This window comes from Balearica regulorum, chromosome 13 (genome assembly GCF_011004875.1).
Source record: "Balearica regulorum gibbericeps isolate bBalReg1 chromosome 13, bBalReg1.pri, whole genome shotgun sequence".
Lineage (NCBI taxonomy): Eukaryota > Metazoa > Chordata > Aves > Gruiformes > Gruidae > Balearica > Balearica regulorum.
Window position 1 is genome coordinate 21,015,656 of NC_046196.1, and position 16,450 is coordinate 21,032,105.

The 16,450-nt window shown below is 56.5% G+C and overlaps 2 protein-coding genes across 8 annotated transcripts in view; one reads left to right on the forward strand and one right to left on the reverse strand.

The window, feature by feature from the left end:
- PLEKHG4 (pleckstrin homology and RhoGEF domain containing G4) overlaps positions 1-8,710 on the reverse strand; it is a 90,655-nt gene extending 81,945 nt beyond the window's left edge. For 5 of the 7 annotated variants that reach the window (XM_075765222.1, XM_075765223.1, XM_075765221.1 and 2 more), the window contains exon 1: positions 8,585-8,662. In XM_075765222.1, the coding sequence (XP_075621337.1) occupies positions 8,585-8,647 (63 nt within the window). In that variant the 5' untranslated portion in view covers positions 8,648-8,662. Of the gene's footprint in view, positions 1-1,898; positions 2,644-8,584 lie in introns of those variants that run through there. The other 2 variants (XM_075765225.1, XM_075765220.1) reach the window with 2 other exon arrangements.
- FHOD1 (formin homology 2 domain containing 1) overlaps positions 1-16,450 on the forward strand; it is a 164,144-nt gene that overhangs the window by 115,787 nt on the left and 31,907 nt on the right. The window lies entirely within an intron of this gene.

Here is a 16,450-nt window from a genome sequence, read left to right on the forward strand (position 1 = left end):
GAGAGTCCTGCAGACTGCCAGAGGCCACGGGAAAGTCTCATGCAGGCCAGACTGACCCACGCTGACTTGGATCCAAATCTTTTGCCTGCAGGGTTTTGTCGATTCACCAGGACACCAAAAACTCAAGTCAAACAGAACAGCTTGGAGCTACAGTCACAACTCAGCCGAACAGATCACACCTCCCGAACAGCGGATTGGTCTACCACAGCATTGAGAACGGACACCTGCCACAGAGCACAGGTGACCACGGTGCAGCCAGCACCCACTGCCAGGTCTGTGGCAGCTTGGCCTCTGGTTCCTGCTCCTTGCAGCTGCCAAGCCTGAACTCAGCACCAGAGAGGCACGCAAGGCCTCCTCAGCAGTGATACATGGTCCCTGCACGCCCACAACCCACCATGGCACCTGGACTGGCCACGGCATTGCTCTGCGCAAAGGCCCCTGCTTCAGGCAGCTTTTACATCACACATTAGAACAAGGTGAAGGACCTGAACTGAAGATGAAGCACTTGGGAATCAGAAAGTCACCTCCAGTTTGCAGGAGCAGAGTAGCAGCAGCCAGTCTCTGCCGCAGGCCTCCCAGAGCAGAGCCCTGCTTCAGCCCCATGGGAAAATGCAGCCCAAGGGCCTGCAAGGAACGGCACCCATCCTGCACGGCCCGAAACAGCACTCTCCTTTGATTTTAACTTCATACAATAACCAGCATAGACCAAAAATTGCTGGGAATACACTAGGCATGGGGTGAGGGAAAGAGCTTTCCTCACTGGGGTGGAGAAGTGGAAGAAGTGAGATGCCTGCAGGCCTCCACAGCAGGATGGGAGAGGAGAGCACACCACAGCTCTGGCATAGCCACGTGAGGGTACAGAGGGCCACAGGGTCCTCGGCAGAGGAGCCGGGGGGTGGCAAAGAGAAGAGACACGGGTCCATGAGCTTAGCTCAGGTTGCATAAGCCAAAAGTTGGGCAACTCTTCCTTCAATGAAAGCCAAGCTCCTCCAAGCCCAGAAACTGAACTTTTAAGAAAAAACAAGTCACTGCCAGACAGAGCCGCAATACAAGCTAAGCTGCTTGTACCCCTCACAGACTTTGTTCCCTCTGCTGTGGAGAAACAGCCCGTGACACAGCAGGACACATCCAGGAGATTTAGGGCTGCTGGGCCCATAGATCCCCAGCCTGAGCCCAGGAACAAACCATGAGAAGTCAGACTGGTGCTCAGCAGGATCTTGCCACAAGGCTAGCGATCCCTCCAGCCTCTGCTGCCCCAGGGCTGAGCACCTCTGTTTGCCGGGCAGTGCCAGTGTGGCTGGGCTGAGGACTGCCCTGCAGCCATTCCCAGGGAGATGGGGTGCTCTGCCCCACTGGGCTCGCTAGTCTTTTCCCCGCCAAAACAAGGATCTCCACGTGCAGAACTTGACACTGACAGGGAAGGATCCCTGCCCAGCTCTGGGGGTTTCTCCAAACCCCTGGCTACTCACCTTGAGCAGAAGAAAAGCAGCAGACACTCTTCCTTTCCCTGGGCTCTGCTAGGTGACAGTGCCCACAGCCCAGGAGCAATACTGGCATAGAGCGAGGGTAGGAGGAGAGTCCAGCGTCCGGGCAGCCCAAAAGAAAGGGCCCTGCCTGATCTGCCCCATCCCAGCCCCTTGCTCCAGAGCTGTACCCCAATAGGCACCCTGCAGGGTGCCTGTGCCAACAAGAGCCCTGTGTCGCTACAGTCACCATCTGAGGCTGGCACCTGAGGGTACAGCGTGCCATCCGAGTAACGGGAAGTGCCAGAAGAGCCGTTTCCCACTCCCGGCATTACTGCCGTGCGCTGGCTCCAGGCAGACTGCCCTGACAGCAGCTCCATCCCGCGCAGCCCTGCTCGTGCACAGGGCGAGAGCCCTTCGCAGGGATTTCCTTACCATGTTCCCGGCCTCCTTTATTCCCCCTCAATTCCAAAGGCAGAGTTTTTTCTCTTTTTCCTCCATGTGTGCGACGGGGCGTCTCTCCCCTCCGACGTGAACCACCGAAGCACTTTGAGTTCTGGACTGTAATCCAAGCCCTCACCGCCCCCAGCACAGCTCCAACTAATCTAACTCATGACACTACCGGGGCTGAGCAGGGGACCTCGAAGGTTTCTCTGACAGCCAACTCCAGCGCTAACGGCAGAGGCGCATAGTGAGCACAGGGTGCTGCCGATCCCCAGCCCTGCGGGGACCTTACGGACACAGGCAGAGCCAGCAACGCTCACAGGCTGATTGTTACGGCATCGTTGCTATCTGTGTCCCTGGCCGTCCGCACAGACCTGCTTAATGCAGATGCTCCGTGGCAGGGAGCTGCCTTTGCCCGGGAAGATCTGAATAGCTGCTAGAGGAGAACAAGCCCACGGCAGGCATCCCGAGAAGGTCTCCAGCTTCCCAGAGAGGTTTCCAGCAAAATCTTCCCCCCTGCCTCTTCTTGGCTTGCTGTTCTCTAAGTCCAGAGAAGTTTTGCTGCTCCGCAAGATCCTGAGGCAATGCTGCAGGTTAAGCAAAATGCTGAGAAATACAAAAAGAGTGCTCTGAAATACTGTTTTTCTAACTTCTAGAAGGAAAACAGAGAGGCAGTGACCGCTTCAGGCAACAGCAACAAACTGCATTGGTATCAGGCAAGAGATGTGGAGACCTCACCCCCTCCCAAAGGAGGAAGTAATTTAACATGGCAAGTTTCTCCACTCCTCCATTAATTGTTTAAGATGGCCAGGGGCCAAAACACTGCCCGAGCAGTGGGGAAGGTCAGCAAACAGGCAGGCAGCAGCCTACAGAAGTGACAACGGGAAAGGGCAGAGCCACAGAGGCGGAGAGGGAGGGGAGAGGCAGGTGCCGCAGGGCATCCCAGGATCTGCTGACACACAAAGGCTTTGTGTAACGGGAAGCGGGGCGGGAAGTGACACACAGGCGAAGCCCCGGAGCCCTGGACACGAGGTGCAGAGCCTGGCAGCAGGGCTTGGGACCAGGAGCTGCCTCCCCAGCCTTGGCCAAGCAGCACATGGTCTCAGCGGCTTTGGTGAGGACTGACCCTCCACCAAGGAGGCCATGGTGCTGGTACCTGGCTGCTGTCCCCCCTTCTGGGGGAGGTCACACAAACCAATCCATCCCAAAAGGAAGGGTGACTCAGGCAGGACATGAGGACCTACAGCAGGAGGGAAGACATCCCCGCAGGGACAAGCTCAGTAGAGGAGCACAGGGTACTTGCCTGCTGAAGCTACAGCAACTGCTACCAAACCCCTCTGCTGCCTTGGCTGAAGGGGGAGGCCCCTACAGCCTTCCCAAGCCCTGCTCCACAGGGCCCACGGCAGAGCCCACACAGGCTGGTCCAGCTCAAGAACACCTTCAGATACTCCTCTCCCAGGGAGGACTGCCAACAGTTGGCCCTAAAACCCATTGCACATGATGGCCTCACAGCATGTTTTCAGACATAACCAGCGAACAAGGGTTCAAGCAGTCCCAAAGCCGACCATTCAATACACCAGCTGCTTGATGCGTTGCATTTCCTACAGGCAGGAAGGATGGATGACAGTCCCTGCAGGGTTACAGTTTGCTTTCCTTAAGCAGAAAGAGATGTCCTCCTAAAAGTGGATGCAACACTGACAGCAGACCAGAGCCGAGCAGCTGCCATACTGCTCAGTGCTTGTCTTTCAAACCGTCCTTGCTGGCAGAGGCTCCCCACAGCCTCTAACAGCTAGGAACCTTCTCCCTGCAGCACACCATAGCAGTGAGGACCTCCAGCCCACCTCAGGTGAGAACAGTTGACAATCCCAAGCTGGGTGAAGATGACCATTCCTGCCAGTGCAAAGGGTATTAACAACCCAGCACTGGCACTGCCTAATTGTTGTCATCTGCAACAGCTAAAGGAATTTGTGATCTTGTCTGTGGATGCAGGAGAGCCTTTCTTTCCCCCTCATATTCGCAGCAGGAGGATAAGGAACCTGACATACTTCCCCAGCAGAGACTCCAACCACAGATTTCACTGCCTGCACAAGGCCACATTTGCAAAGTAGCTTTGCCCTTCATCTATTCCCCAAACACACCTCCCAGCCCACAAATGTGGCTACACCCCTGCAACATCCTCCCATGGATGCTGGGAGTCTCCCTCCAAGAAAGGGAGCAGAGAGCAATGTCCCTCCGGTGCATGCATGGCACGCAGCTGGCTGTGACAAGCCTCGTGCTTAGAGGGGCTGAGCTATTTCTGTTGGAGGCACAGCCTCTGCCCTCCCTGTAAAAGGAGTTAGAAGAGATCCACCGCACCTTTCGTGCCCAGGTGTTTTATGGAAATCTCCTTGCTGTTTCTTCAACTGCAGCGAAACCTGCAGGTTTCCTCTCAGGAGGTCATGGTTGCCCAGGGCTAATCTATCTCCTTCCGTGCAACTATTTTTATCCAGCAAACAGGCCTCTGCAATTACCCTGGCGTCTGCAGGGGACCAGCCTCTGACTAGAGATCTGAAGCCTCCAAGCAGTCTGGCTGCCAGCAGCCTGGGTACCAAGACTGAGCTCTTCAGGGCTACTCCAGCAGCAGGCCAAAGCCCCAACCAGTTGTATAAAGCCCATTCAAAAATCTGCTGCAGGGCTGAAAGGGGCCCCACAGGCTACTTCACTTTTTGAAACAGAAACACATACCCCCCAGGCACAGAGGGCAATGCAGACCCAGGTGGGGTTGGCGCTGCCCATGGGGATGAAGGGGACAGACCTGAGAACCTGCTGTCATGCTGTTACTGACCCGGTCAGGTCTCCTGCACCCAGACCTCTGGCAGCAGCTCCAGGATGAAAACAGCTTTCAGCTTTCCTCATTCCTTCAGGTGGCTTGTGCAGGCCTGGGACCTCAAGGTTGCCTTCTCCTTAAGCTCTGAGTTAGCAGGTAAGACACTGTCAAACTACCTAATTCCAGCTCTTTGAGGGCCAGAAAGAGAAAAGCAGCACTTTCAGGGGCTGGCGTAGGAGCTTGCGGAACCTCAAACAGATGAGGAGGGCACCGTGTAAGCACACAGAGCCCATATCTGGTTTCTATCCCATTTTCCACCTCTGTAACCAGGGACAGAGCCAGGTGCTCCCCAGATCATACATCCAACACTCGCTATCCAGGTCCTACTCAAACTATATAATCATTAACACGCACTGTTTGCAATGCAGCTCAGTTGTGGACATGACAAGTGCAAGCTCTCTGGAAGTTCCCAAACCACCACCACACAGGACGATGCAGGAAAGTCAACTGCTGTAGGTATTTATTTATAGAAGCAGAGGGGAATGGGTTGTCTAACACAAAAGCAGCTTAGAGCCCAACTTCACACCTCCTCCCTTTTCTACACTGCGCTCAAAGCTCCTTCCCCCATCAAGGATTTCCAGGCTGAAGAGCCTGAGTTCAGCTCACCCCCATCCAGTCAGAGGCAGTGACGTGATTTCCTGTGCCATGGCGCCGCGCTAAGGGGAACATCGCACTGCTGTTTACTCATGGCTGGATCCTAATATAGCTTGCTTTTTTTTTTTTAAATTGCAAAGTGGTCTTTCCCTCTTCTCCTGCATTGTAGATCCATTTCCCCACACAAGCACATGGGAGACAGCTGTAGCCAGCACTTCAGTGGGTGTTAGAAAGCCCCTCTTGACTGAGGCTGACAACAATGCTGCACTTGTTCCCCAACACAGTCTCGCACTGTCTCCTCGCAGGAGCAGCTCCTTGCTCTTGCGCAGGGCCTGCGCTTTCCTCAGGGTTGGTTTAATTGCTGAAGTCACTGCAAAAGGCTGCTGTCATCCAACTCTGCCAGCAGAGATCTGGGTGCTCCAGCTTCCCATCCAGCAGACCCAGGTCCTTTGCGCGGACCGATGGAACTGCTTTGGTACCTGCCTGCGGCAGCAGCTGAGTACTGCTAAGCACAACCTGTCCCAGAGGTGAAATATGGCAAAAGGCAGCCAACACTGACATCATGAAGGATGGGGAGCCAAACTTTGAAGGCTGTGGGGCCTCCTCAGAGTTGAAAGAGGAGGTGGTGGGAGAAGGGAACCCCACTTCAGGGGTTGTAATTTCAGACCCATACCTCTTTTCCCCCCTTCCCCTTTGATGGGCCTGGTTTCTGGAGCTGCAGTATTTCTCAGGTGCCTGCTGAAGCAGTACCACAACCTAGAGGCCTGTAAGAGCTGTGAGAGAGCACAGGTAGAGGTAGGAGGCAGGCAAGGGACCTCTGCCTTTGAGTCAACACTAGCAGAGTTCTGCTTATTTTCAGTTGTACAAATCAAGGAAGGCTTTTATGCCTAGGACTCAGCTGTGCTGGAAGAAACACAGGACAGCTGTTTTAGATGCCAGATAAGGACATCTTCTGACCTAGGGGAAGTTGTGCAATATGCGTGCTCGCTAGACTACTGCACTACAGCAGCCAACAGCTCTTGGGAAAACACCTCCACGCGCTCCATGTTAGCTTAGCACAGTCACTGGTGTAGCCCTCAGCACAGCATAGGAAGCTTCCTATGTCCATAGGGACTTCCGAGGGAGAGTCTGGGAGCAGGCTGTGGCAGAACAGTGTTCTGTGACCTCCAGCCCCTGCTAACCCACTGATCAGTGGATGCCTCTGAATCTACTTCTAGGCATCTCCTCATCACCAGACGGGCTCTCCGCCAGCTCCCACGTCCATGCATGTGGCTACGCAGATGTCCCATAGATTAAACTGTGCCCTGAAAGTACAGGTTCAAGAAAGGTTCATTATGGTCCTGCCAAGCTACCCACTGTGAACCCCACTCCCCTTCCACTTGGCAGCCTATAAAAACAAGGGAAGCCACCAAGAAGCAGCATTAGACCCCACTCAACACAAACAGGTACCTTAAGACCAGTGATAGATGTTTGCTTGAAACAGATTTCAACAAATAAAAGCAACAAGTGCTGCAGCAAGTAGAGTTGTAAGCAGCCCTTTGTACCAACAACGTTTCAGGAAAGTACTAGTTCTCTTCCCATTAGTGAGACAAGAGGGGGTTCTATGTGGTTTAATAGCATTTAAACCTTTATTTCAGATCACAAGTAAAGCAGACCCTGGCTTCACAAAAGCACATCTTGGTTTAACTAATTAATTTGATAATCCCCTATTTGCAATCCTCAGGAGACATTCAGCTTCTAAAGCAAGTAATTACCACTAAGTGGCAACCTCTTTGTGAGGCCCAGTCTGATTAGGGAAAAAATTTCTTAAGCCAGAAATATAATCGTGGTGTGATTTCCCAGAAGGACTGGAAGAGAGACTACATAACAACAGCTGGTCACGCTCACCATTTGAGGGAACAAGAGCAACTCAATTACTAGGTCTCCAGCCACACTTCAAGATGTTGTTCAGTGCCACGTACAAACCTGGTGTGCAGTTAACCATCAGGAGGCTTTTACAGGAGATGTTTTATAGGTACAGAAGTCAGGAACGTCCCACTTAGGGCTCTCAAACATGCCACAGGGTGGGGGGAAATAAAAAAAATAAATAAAAAATCGCATGCCACAGCAACACATGCAAAATCACAGCATGCAGTTCCACAGGGAAGCAATCCAAGCAGGGGTATGCCAGCCTTAAAGCCTCTCTGCACAGATAGGAAGGCACACCTTGATGACACACAGCATCTTCCCCAGACAAGCCAGTTAGACTCAATACCTCAATACACACAGAGCACTTGCTAGTCTATTGTCTGCTCCAGGCATCCCCAAGTGCCCAGGGTCTCAGCTCAGCAACATCCCAGCACTAGCATCAATCGCTGCCAGAGCCCACAGGAAAAAGTCCTGCTCCTGCATACACTCAAGACACCTGTCTCGGGCTGAGCAGCTTTGGGCTCCTTTAACTTTGAGCTGTTCTTGTTGGGGGACACAGAGACCTGTACGACACAGAGCCAGGCAGGGACACGCCTCTGTGGACACAGACCCAGTTAGGAAAGCTGAAATCCTTTAAGAGGAGCTGCTTGTTTGTCTCCCTGGAGTTCAGGCACTGCCTCCCTTTCCTGAGGACAAAGTGCTCTTGGCTGAGAAATCCATCTGTGGTTTCAGGACTGCTGCCTCAAAACTCACCACCGTCTCTGGTTAGAGAAGGACAGATTGGCTTTCTCTGAAGAACAGCCTAAAACTGACCTGTCTCTCTCCAGATCCCACATATTTAATGGCATAAGACAGTCATCTGTTTACCTTCCCCACTGGCAGCGATGTTGCATGCTATTTAGTTCCTGCAGCACATGTTTACTGTACTCTCCAAGACAGCACGCTCACCTCCGAGCTAGACATGCCAGCAGGCACCTACGCCCTTCCTGCCCCAGCCTGGCAGCCACCACCCCAGCCCCTCTCCCACAGGCACAGGAGACACAGAGCACAGGGTCTCCCAGCTACCACAAAAGCAATCCTCAGTCACAGTTGCCAGGGCTATCTCCTCTTTCCAGCTCTGCTTGACAGAGCAAAGTTGCAAGGACAAACAGACACCCCCCTGGACATCCTCTATGCCTCTGCACCACCAGGAACCCCACACTTGCATCCCTTCACTCTGCTCCAGGAGCTGTGACCCCCAGGATTGCTATTCCCCCTGGGTACACGCTCTGCCAAGCCCCCATCCAGCCCCTCACAAACCCCTACTTACAGCCAGCACTTGCAGAGCCTGCACCCAGCAGATCCCAGCAGATCCTGCAAACCATTCTCCCATAGCAGAGCCTCTCCAGAGAGAAGGAAGGCTCTCACCTGCCTGCAGTTTGCTCCTCCAGATCAGGCAGGCAAAGAAGCAGCTGGGTTAGCTCAGCACTCACTAGGGCAGAGCAATAGCCCTGAGGTGCAGCTCCAGCTGTGGGCATGCAATCCCTGCTTTATACAGCCACATGGGCGTTCCCTGGGACCAGCTCTTATGTTGCCTGTAGCAGCTGAGCTGTGTTGCCCACTGAACTTGGGCAGTCCCACTGTGGGTCCTCCAGGTGCTTCTTAAAGTACTCTTAATCCTGCTGGTATTTCCAGCAGGGAAATGGCAACCTGCTCAGAGCTGAGTGATGGTCTCCCCTAGTACAGGAGAGATGTGCTTTGCCCCCTCCAGCCTTGCTCAGCTGGTAGTGAAGGGGAAAGATCTGGTTCCTCCACCTCAGTCTCAACACAGCAGGTCCACAAGGCTCCAGGCTGAGGTTCGAGTCACTCTGCAGTGGGCAAATGGCAGTTTGGGGTCAGGGTCTTCTCCTTAGGGGAGTCTGGAGCCAACTCTGCTGTGCAGATCCAAAGCACAAGAGGTAGTGGGGAGGATCCTCAGATGCCACTGGGAAGGGCTGGTTTGACTGGGATAGGAGCAGTCTGCCATGGGACATCTGTAGCTGGCAATTAGAGGAGTGAACCTCGGGGAATGCCTGCAGGGGGGATGCCAGGCAGGAAGGCAGAACAGGTGGGACACAGGGCACAGCGGGTTCCTGGAGGAGGCGCTGTGATCTGGATCACGGGTCCTACACCAGGGACTTTTCATTCCCAGCATGGGTTGGAGGGAGAAGACCCTGTGCCGGGCAGGAGCAGAGGACAGCCATGCTGTGAGCGTGGTGCCAGCTGGGCTGGGCACCTCATCTCCATGGCACCAGAGCTGGAGAGCACCAGCAGGAAATAGTGTGATCTAATCCTATCAGCAGCAATAACAATGTGTCTGCTAACAGAGACCAGCAGCTTCCTCTCGGAAGAGAAGGCAGAGGGCCCAAGCTGCCTGTCATCGTGCTCTCCTCCTTTCCTCTCACTCGCCCTTCTTCCGTCACTGCTGCCATTCTCTTCCTCCTTGCAGAAAGATCTCTGCTCCCAGATCAAGACAGGGTAAGGCCAGCTACAGAGCTGGAGGCTTAGACCCCTCTAGTATTCATACAGAACCCCTGCAGACCCCCTTGTTAGACTGGGGCCATGTGTCTCCAGAGGAGCTCAGCAGTAAGTGGGATAAGCAGGTCAAGAGCTCTGGGATTGATATTCTGAAATATCAATATTCCAGGTACCCTGCTCCAGACATCCCTGGAAGCACGGGGAGTTCAGCAGCCCAGCTGGAGCCAGCAGTCCTCTGCCCTCTGAGTCCGGGCAGCAATTTTTCACCGAGTCCATACAGGCCCAAGTGTTCTTCACTGCTTATATACGTTATTTTTTTTGCTTGGGTCTGACTTTGCCCCTGACAAGGCACTCCCTGCCTGCGTTTGCTGCTGGATGAGATGAAGACGTCTGAGGAAGATGGTGAGCCAGAGGCTCACCGACAGCAGTGACCACCTGCAATTGCACAGCGGGGTCTTCCAACAGGCAGGGGCAGGCAGCTGCCTGCACATCACAACCGACCATCAGGAGGGCGGTGGGAAGCTGAGGGGAGCAGCTCACCCCGCACACGGCTGCTCCCCTGGCACATCGAAAGAGACCTGAAACTACCACAAATATATATATATAGATATAATTTTTTTTACCCTTAAGACTACTCCTTCATGGCAACGCGGGGCCTTTGGCACTTCTCGCTGAGCTCAGTCCCACCAGTTCTCCCCCGGAGGGGCCGGGACCGGCGCGGGAGGCCCCTGTGGGGAGCGCGGCCGCCATCTTGGCGGGCTGAGGCGAGGCGAGAACTCGGGGCGGGGCGACACCTGCCGGCTGCGCTGGGCCTCGCCCGTTCCCGGCCGGGGGGGGGGGGGTCGTCCAGCACCCACAGGAACCAGCACCCACAGGGACCAGCACCCACAGGGGACCAGCACCCACAGGGACCAGCACCCACAGGGACCAGCACCCACAGGAACCAGCACCCACTCGGCTCCAGCACCCACAGGGACCAGCACCCACAGGAACCAGCACCCACTCGGCTCCAGCACCCACAGGGACCAGCACTCACAGGGGACCAGCACCCACAGGGGACCAGCACCCACAGGGACCAGCACTCACACGGGACCAGCACCCACAGGGGACCAGCACCCACAGGGACCAGCACTCACACGGGACCAGCACCCACAGGGCTCCAGCACCCACAGGGACCAGCACCCACAGGGCTCCAGCACCCACAGGGGACCAGCACCCACAGGGACCAGCACTCACACGGGACCAGCACCCACAGGGACCAGCACCCACAGGGGACCAGCACCCACAGGGCTCCAGCACCCACAGGGACCAGCACCCACAGGGACCAGCACCCACAGGGGACCAGCACTCACAGGGGACCAGCACCCACTCGGCTCCAGCACCCACAGGGGACCAGCACCCACAGGGACCAGCACCCACAGGGCTCCAGCACCCACTTGGCTCCAGCATGCACAGGGGACCAGCACCCACAGGAACCAGCACCCACAGGGACCAGCACCCACAGGGACCAGTACCCACAGGGCTCCAGCACCCACAGGGACCAGCACTCACAGGGGACCAGCACCCACAGGGACCAGCACCCACAGGAGACCAGCACCCACAGGAACCAGCACCCACAGGGACCAGCACCCGCAGGGCTCCAGCACCCGCAGGGCTCCAGCACCCACAGGGACCAGCACCCACAGGGCTCCAGCACTCACACGGGACCAGCACCCACAGGGCTCCAGCACCCACAGGGACCAGCACCCACTCGGCTCAAGCACCCACAGGAACCAGCACCCACAGGGGACCAGCACCCACTCGGCTCCAGCACCCACAGGGGACCAGCACCCACTCGGCTCCAGCACCCACTCGGCTCCAGCACTTACAGGGGACCAGCACCCACTCGGCTCCAGCACCCACAGGGACCAGCACCCACAGGGGACCAGCACCCACTCGGCTCCAGCACCCACAGGGACCAGCACCCACAGGGGACCAGCACCCACTCGGCTCCAGCACCCACAGGGACCAGCACCCACAGGGACCAGCACCCACTTGGCTCCAGCATGCACAGGGGACCAGCACCCACAGGAGACCAGCACCCACAGGGACCAGCACCCACTCGGCTCCAGCACCCACAGGGGACCAGCACCCACAGGGCTCCAGCACCCACAGGGACCAGCACCCACAGGAGACCAGCACCCACAGGAACCAGCACCCACAGGGACCAGCACCCGCAGGGCTCCAGCACCCGCAGGGCTCCAGCACCCACAGGGACCAGCACCCACAGGGCTCCAGCACTCACACGGGACCAGCACCCACAGGGCTCCAGCACCCACAGGGACCAGCACCCACTCGGCTCAAGCACCCACAGGAACCAGCACCCACAGGGGACCAGCACCCACTCGGCTCCAGCACCCACAGGGGACCAGCACCCACTCGGCTCCAGCACCCACTCGGCTCCAGCACTTACAGGGGACCAGCACCCACTCGGCTCCAGCACCCACAGGGACCAGCACCCACAGGGGACCAGCACCCACTCGGCTCCAGCACCCACAGGGACCAGCACCCACAGGGGACCAGCACCCACTCGGCTCCAGCACCCACAGGGACCAGCACCCACAGGGACCAGCACCCACTTGGCTCCAGCATGCACAGGGGACCAGCACCCACAGGAGACCAGCACCCACAGGGACCAGCACCCACTCGGCTCCAGCACCCACAGGGGACCAGCACCCACAGGGCTCCAGCACCCACAGGGACCAGCACCCACTTGGCTCCAGCACTCACAGGGGACCAGCACCCACAGGGCTCCAGCACCCACAGGGACCAGCACCCACAGGGGAGCAGCACCCACAGGGCTCCAGCACCCACAGATGTCCAGCACCTGAAGTGGTCCAGCATGGCCAGCGCCAGCCCCTCTTCAGCCCTATAAACCCTGGGTGCATCACCCTCATCAGAGTGGGGGATTCTCCGGGGTCGAGAGGGGCAAGGGTCCCCCAATTTCTAGCAGTTTTGGGGCAGTTTGCTTGCTTTTGGTCAAGCAACACCCCACACGGAGCTGGATTTCTAGGCAAATCCAAACACAGCGAGGTAGCTGCTAGATTTTTTTTCACTCTTTACTGCACTCTTTAGTCTCTGTAATTTCCTGTTTGCTTCGAAAGCTATTTTTCCTAAGGGGAAAAAAAATAATCAAACATTTATAACAATTCTGTCCATTTCCTAGCAGGAGAAAACAAAGATTGGAGCGAGCCTAGCAGGGGTCACTGATTAACTACCCGGCAGCAATCTGGTTAACCTGCTCGCTCTACCGTCCTTCGGTCCCGGCAAACACAAGCTCAGGCTCCCATCAGCCAGCCCTGCACCACGGCATGTGAAAAAATAATAGTTCTTGGCCTTCCTAGTTGTTTTCTTATGTTTTTTTTTTCATCTTTCCGGGATAGCTTTGCAAAGCTTTTGCCAGCTTTCTCCGTAAGTAGGCGAGAGTAGGGATGCCTACGGCAAATAGGTGTATCCACACGCGCGTATGTGGTAGCCAAGAGAATATCCTGGCCCTGGGAGATGGGAGAAAGCAGGCAGGACCCCAAGTGTCCAGGAGAAATCTGGGGGGGTGACCCCTGCACGAGTGATGCTCGCGTGGTGCCAGCACCAGCCGTGCCTAGAGGAGGGCTCTTGGGGCGGCTCTGAGCCCACGATTCATCCTGCTGCCCGCAAGAGCCTCAGAGCCCCAAAACCGCCAGGGACCCGCATGCGGTGAGGCCTCGGGTGGGTGCGCAGCCCCAAAGCCAGCTTCCCCCCCAGCCAGCCAAGGAGCCAAAGCAAAGCTGTAACCGCCTACTCCAACACGCCGGGCTTAGCTGGGCTCCGGGAGGCAAAGCTTGTGCGGGGATTGCCGCGCATCGCTGCGAGGGAGGAAAGCCCAAATACCGCAGAGCTTCTGCAGAGGTTGGGCTCTACCAGTACCCCGGGACCTTCCCAAGCCCTTCTTCATGGGTTGCCCACGGGCTCGGGACAATCTGTGGTCTGATGTGGCCACCTCCCTAGAGCATCCTCAGCACCCTCCCTTCCCAACTAACCCACCACAGGTTTCATTTACCTTTGGGGCAGCCCGGCTGCACGGCTCTAGATGCCAGGAGAAGGTGAGGTGAGAGGAGCTCAGGTGGCTTCTTCAGGGATCTTTGCCTTCCCCGCGGCTGCAAGGAACAGTTCTGTCTGGCTGCGGGGAAGATCACGGCTCTAGGATCTGGAGTACTCATAAAATCAAAGCCCCTGCCATGTCAGCATCCATCCTGGCTGTTCTGCAAGAGTCCCCGCGTGCAGCAGCCTGGCCACACAGTCCTTCAGAGCAGGGAGTCCCACAGCCGCGTTTGCTCCTCCAGGCAAAAGCAGAGAAATCTGAATTACCATGGGGGGGTGTGGATCACCCCACCCAGCTCCTGCCGACCTACAGATCCCACTGATCTTGTCTGTCCTCAGCCCGTCCACGCCGCAGCTTGTTCCCCCACGCAGCCGGGGTGCGAGGAAAGCCTCCTGGGCAGCCCTGCAGCCCGGCGGGTGGCACAGCTGCTGGAGAGGGTCCCCCGCTCTGTGGGGAGCCCAGGGGACGCTCACCGCCAGCGGCCGGCGAGGAGACACGGGCGAGCGGAGGGGCTGGCTCGACACGCGCCGGAGGGGTGCAGCACGAAGCACAAAGGCTCTCCCATCCTGGCCGCTCTGCCCTGGAACGCAGCATGGGAACCGCTGCCCAGCACAAATCTGTTCCTCATTATCCGCCCCGGCTGCCGACGGATCCCGGCTCCGTCACCAGCCACTCGCTGCACGGTCCTGGCCAGCTCGTTTCCCATCAGCCGAGCAACTTCTGCACGGCTTCACCAGCCAGCGCGGCGAGGCAGACCGGGACCAGTGCTGGCATCCCACTCCTCCGGAGGTAATTCCGGAGTGAAAATGAATCGTTCCCTCCACCAGCAAGCCGAGGAGGCTTCCAGTGAAAGCAGGGAGCAGGGATGGCTGCGAAGAACGGGAAGGCAAATGCAGGAAAATTCGGGAGACGTGCTCAGTCTGATCGTATCCAGGTGAGATGGATGCCTGGACAGACAGGAGCAGGAAAGAGCAACGAACGGACTGATGTGTCTCCAAAATGTGTATACCCAGATACGATCAGACTAAACTCCTAAATTCTCCTGCATTTGCCTTCCTGCTGTTCTCCGTGAAAACGTGAGCGTGGCCAAAGCCTCTGCCACGCTTTGTGCTTGCTGGGGCCAAGTGGGAGGCAAGAAGCTGGGCTCCCATTCACTAGCTTCCCACCGCTTGTTCCTGTATAGGCCATCGTGAAAACATCACACGAGGGCGTCAGAAGTGCTCCAGAAATAGAGCAGAATGAAAAATCACGCAAGGTTGCCCGTGAGTCAGCAGCGCTCTTGCTGCAATGGAGAGCTTGGAGCTGGTGGGTTTAAGAAAAGGATCGTTCCTCTTGGCTTGGTACCTGTGAGACACAACTGGGTACGAGCTCCACTTTGGGGGTCCCCAGAACAAGATATAGATATATATATCAGAGAGAACCAGCTTTAGGAAGACAAGGCAAAGCGGGGAGCTACCTGCAGGGGGGCACAGAGAAACCAGAGCCTGACCCTTCTCAGAGACACACCTGGAAGGACCAGAGGCAACGGGGACAAGCTGCGCCAGGGGAAATTCCTGCTGGGCAGAAGGAGAAAATCATTCTGCGCAAGAGTGGTGCGGCCGTGGTGTGGCTCTGGGACAGGGTAACATCTCCATCCTCGGGGACTTTCCAAGCCCAACTAGTCAAGGCTCTGAGCTACTTGCTGTAGCTTTGCCACCAGCCCTGCATGGAGCCGGGGTTGGACCGCAGACCTCCCGAGCCCCTTCCAACCTAAAATTTACCAGATGAGCCAACCAGAGGTGGCGATTTTAAGATGACTGCTCAATGCTGCTGCTTACCTCACTTGAGAGATGGCCAACACCAATCCATCACCCACAGCTTGGTTCTTCCATCCAGCCGCTGCCCCTCTTACCAGAGCTGCCTTGCATCCTCTGCTGACTTCAGAAGTTCTGGTACCACGGAGAAACTGGAGGAGCCGAGCATCGGAGAAAATAAATCACTGTGGAAAAAATGTGTAGGTTTAATGGTAGGCTCTGAGGAGAAGTTTGCATGCAAAATGATGGGTCTGCGATAGTCAGGCAGCTCCGGGATGGGATTGCTTATAATAACAGTCGGAGGGTTGTACGTTCTGGGTTACAGTCTGACAGGCAGCTCCTTTGGTTATGCTTTACTCTCTCCTGGAGAAGCAGAGGTTTGGGCACATGTGTTCGTGGTTTGGCCCGGTCCTCGTGTTTTTCCACTGAAGCACTTTAGTATTTTTAGGCTGAGACGGCTCTGTGCTACACTGGAAGGATCGGAGCGGTCCTGTGCAGGCAGGGCACTGCCTGCTCTCTCTCCCTGTAAAGTGAAATACAGAGATTAGAGTATGGGAATAAACACTGATAAAACCCTGTGGGGAAGGGTATAGTAGGAGCCACCATCCCTGCTCACAGCGTGGCTGGGGTCAAGGTCAAGGGTGGGAAGGGGGGGGGGGGGCGGTAGATGCCAGGTTGGATACAAGCCAAACATCGATTCGTGAATCAAGTAAACCACGTTTAGTCTCCTTTAGGAGAAGCGGAGCCGGCAGACACCGATGCGGGGAGG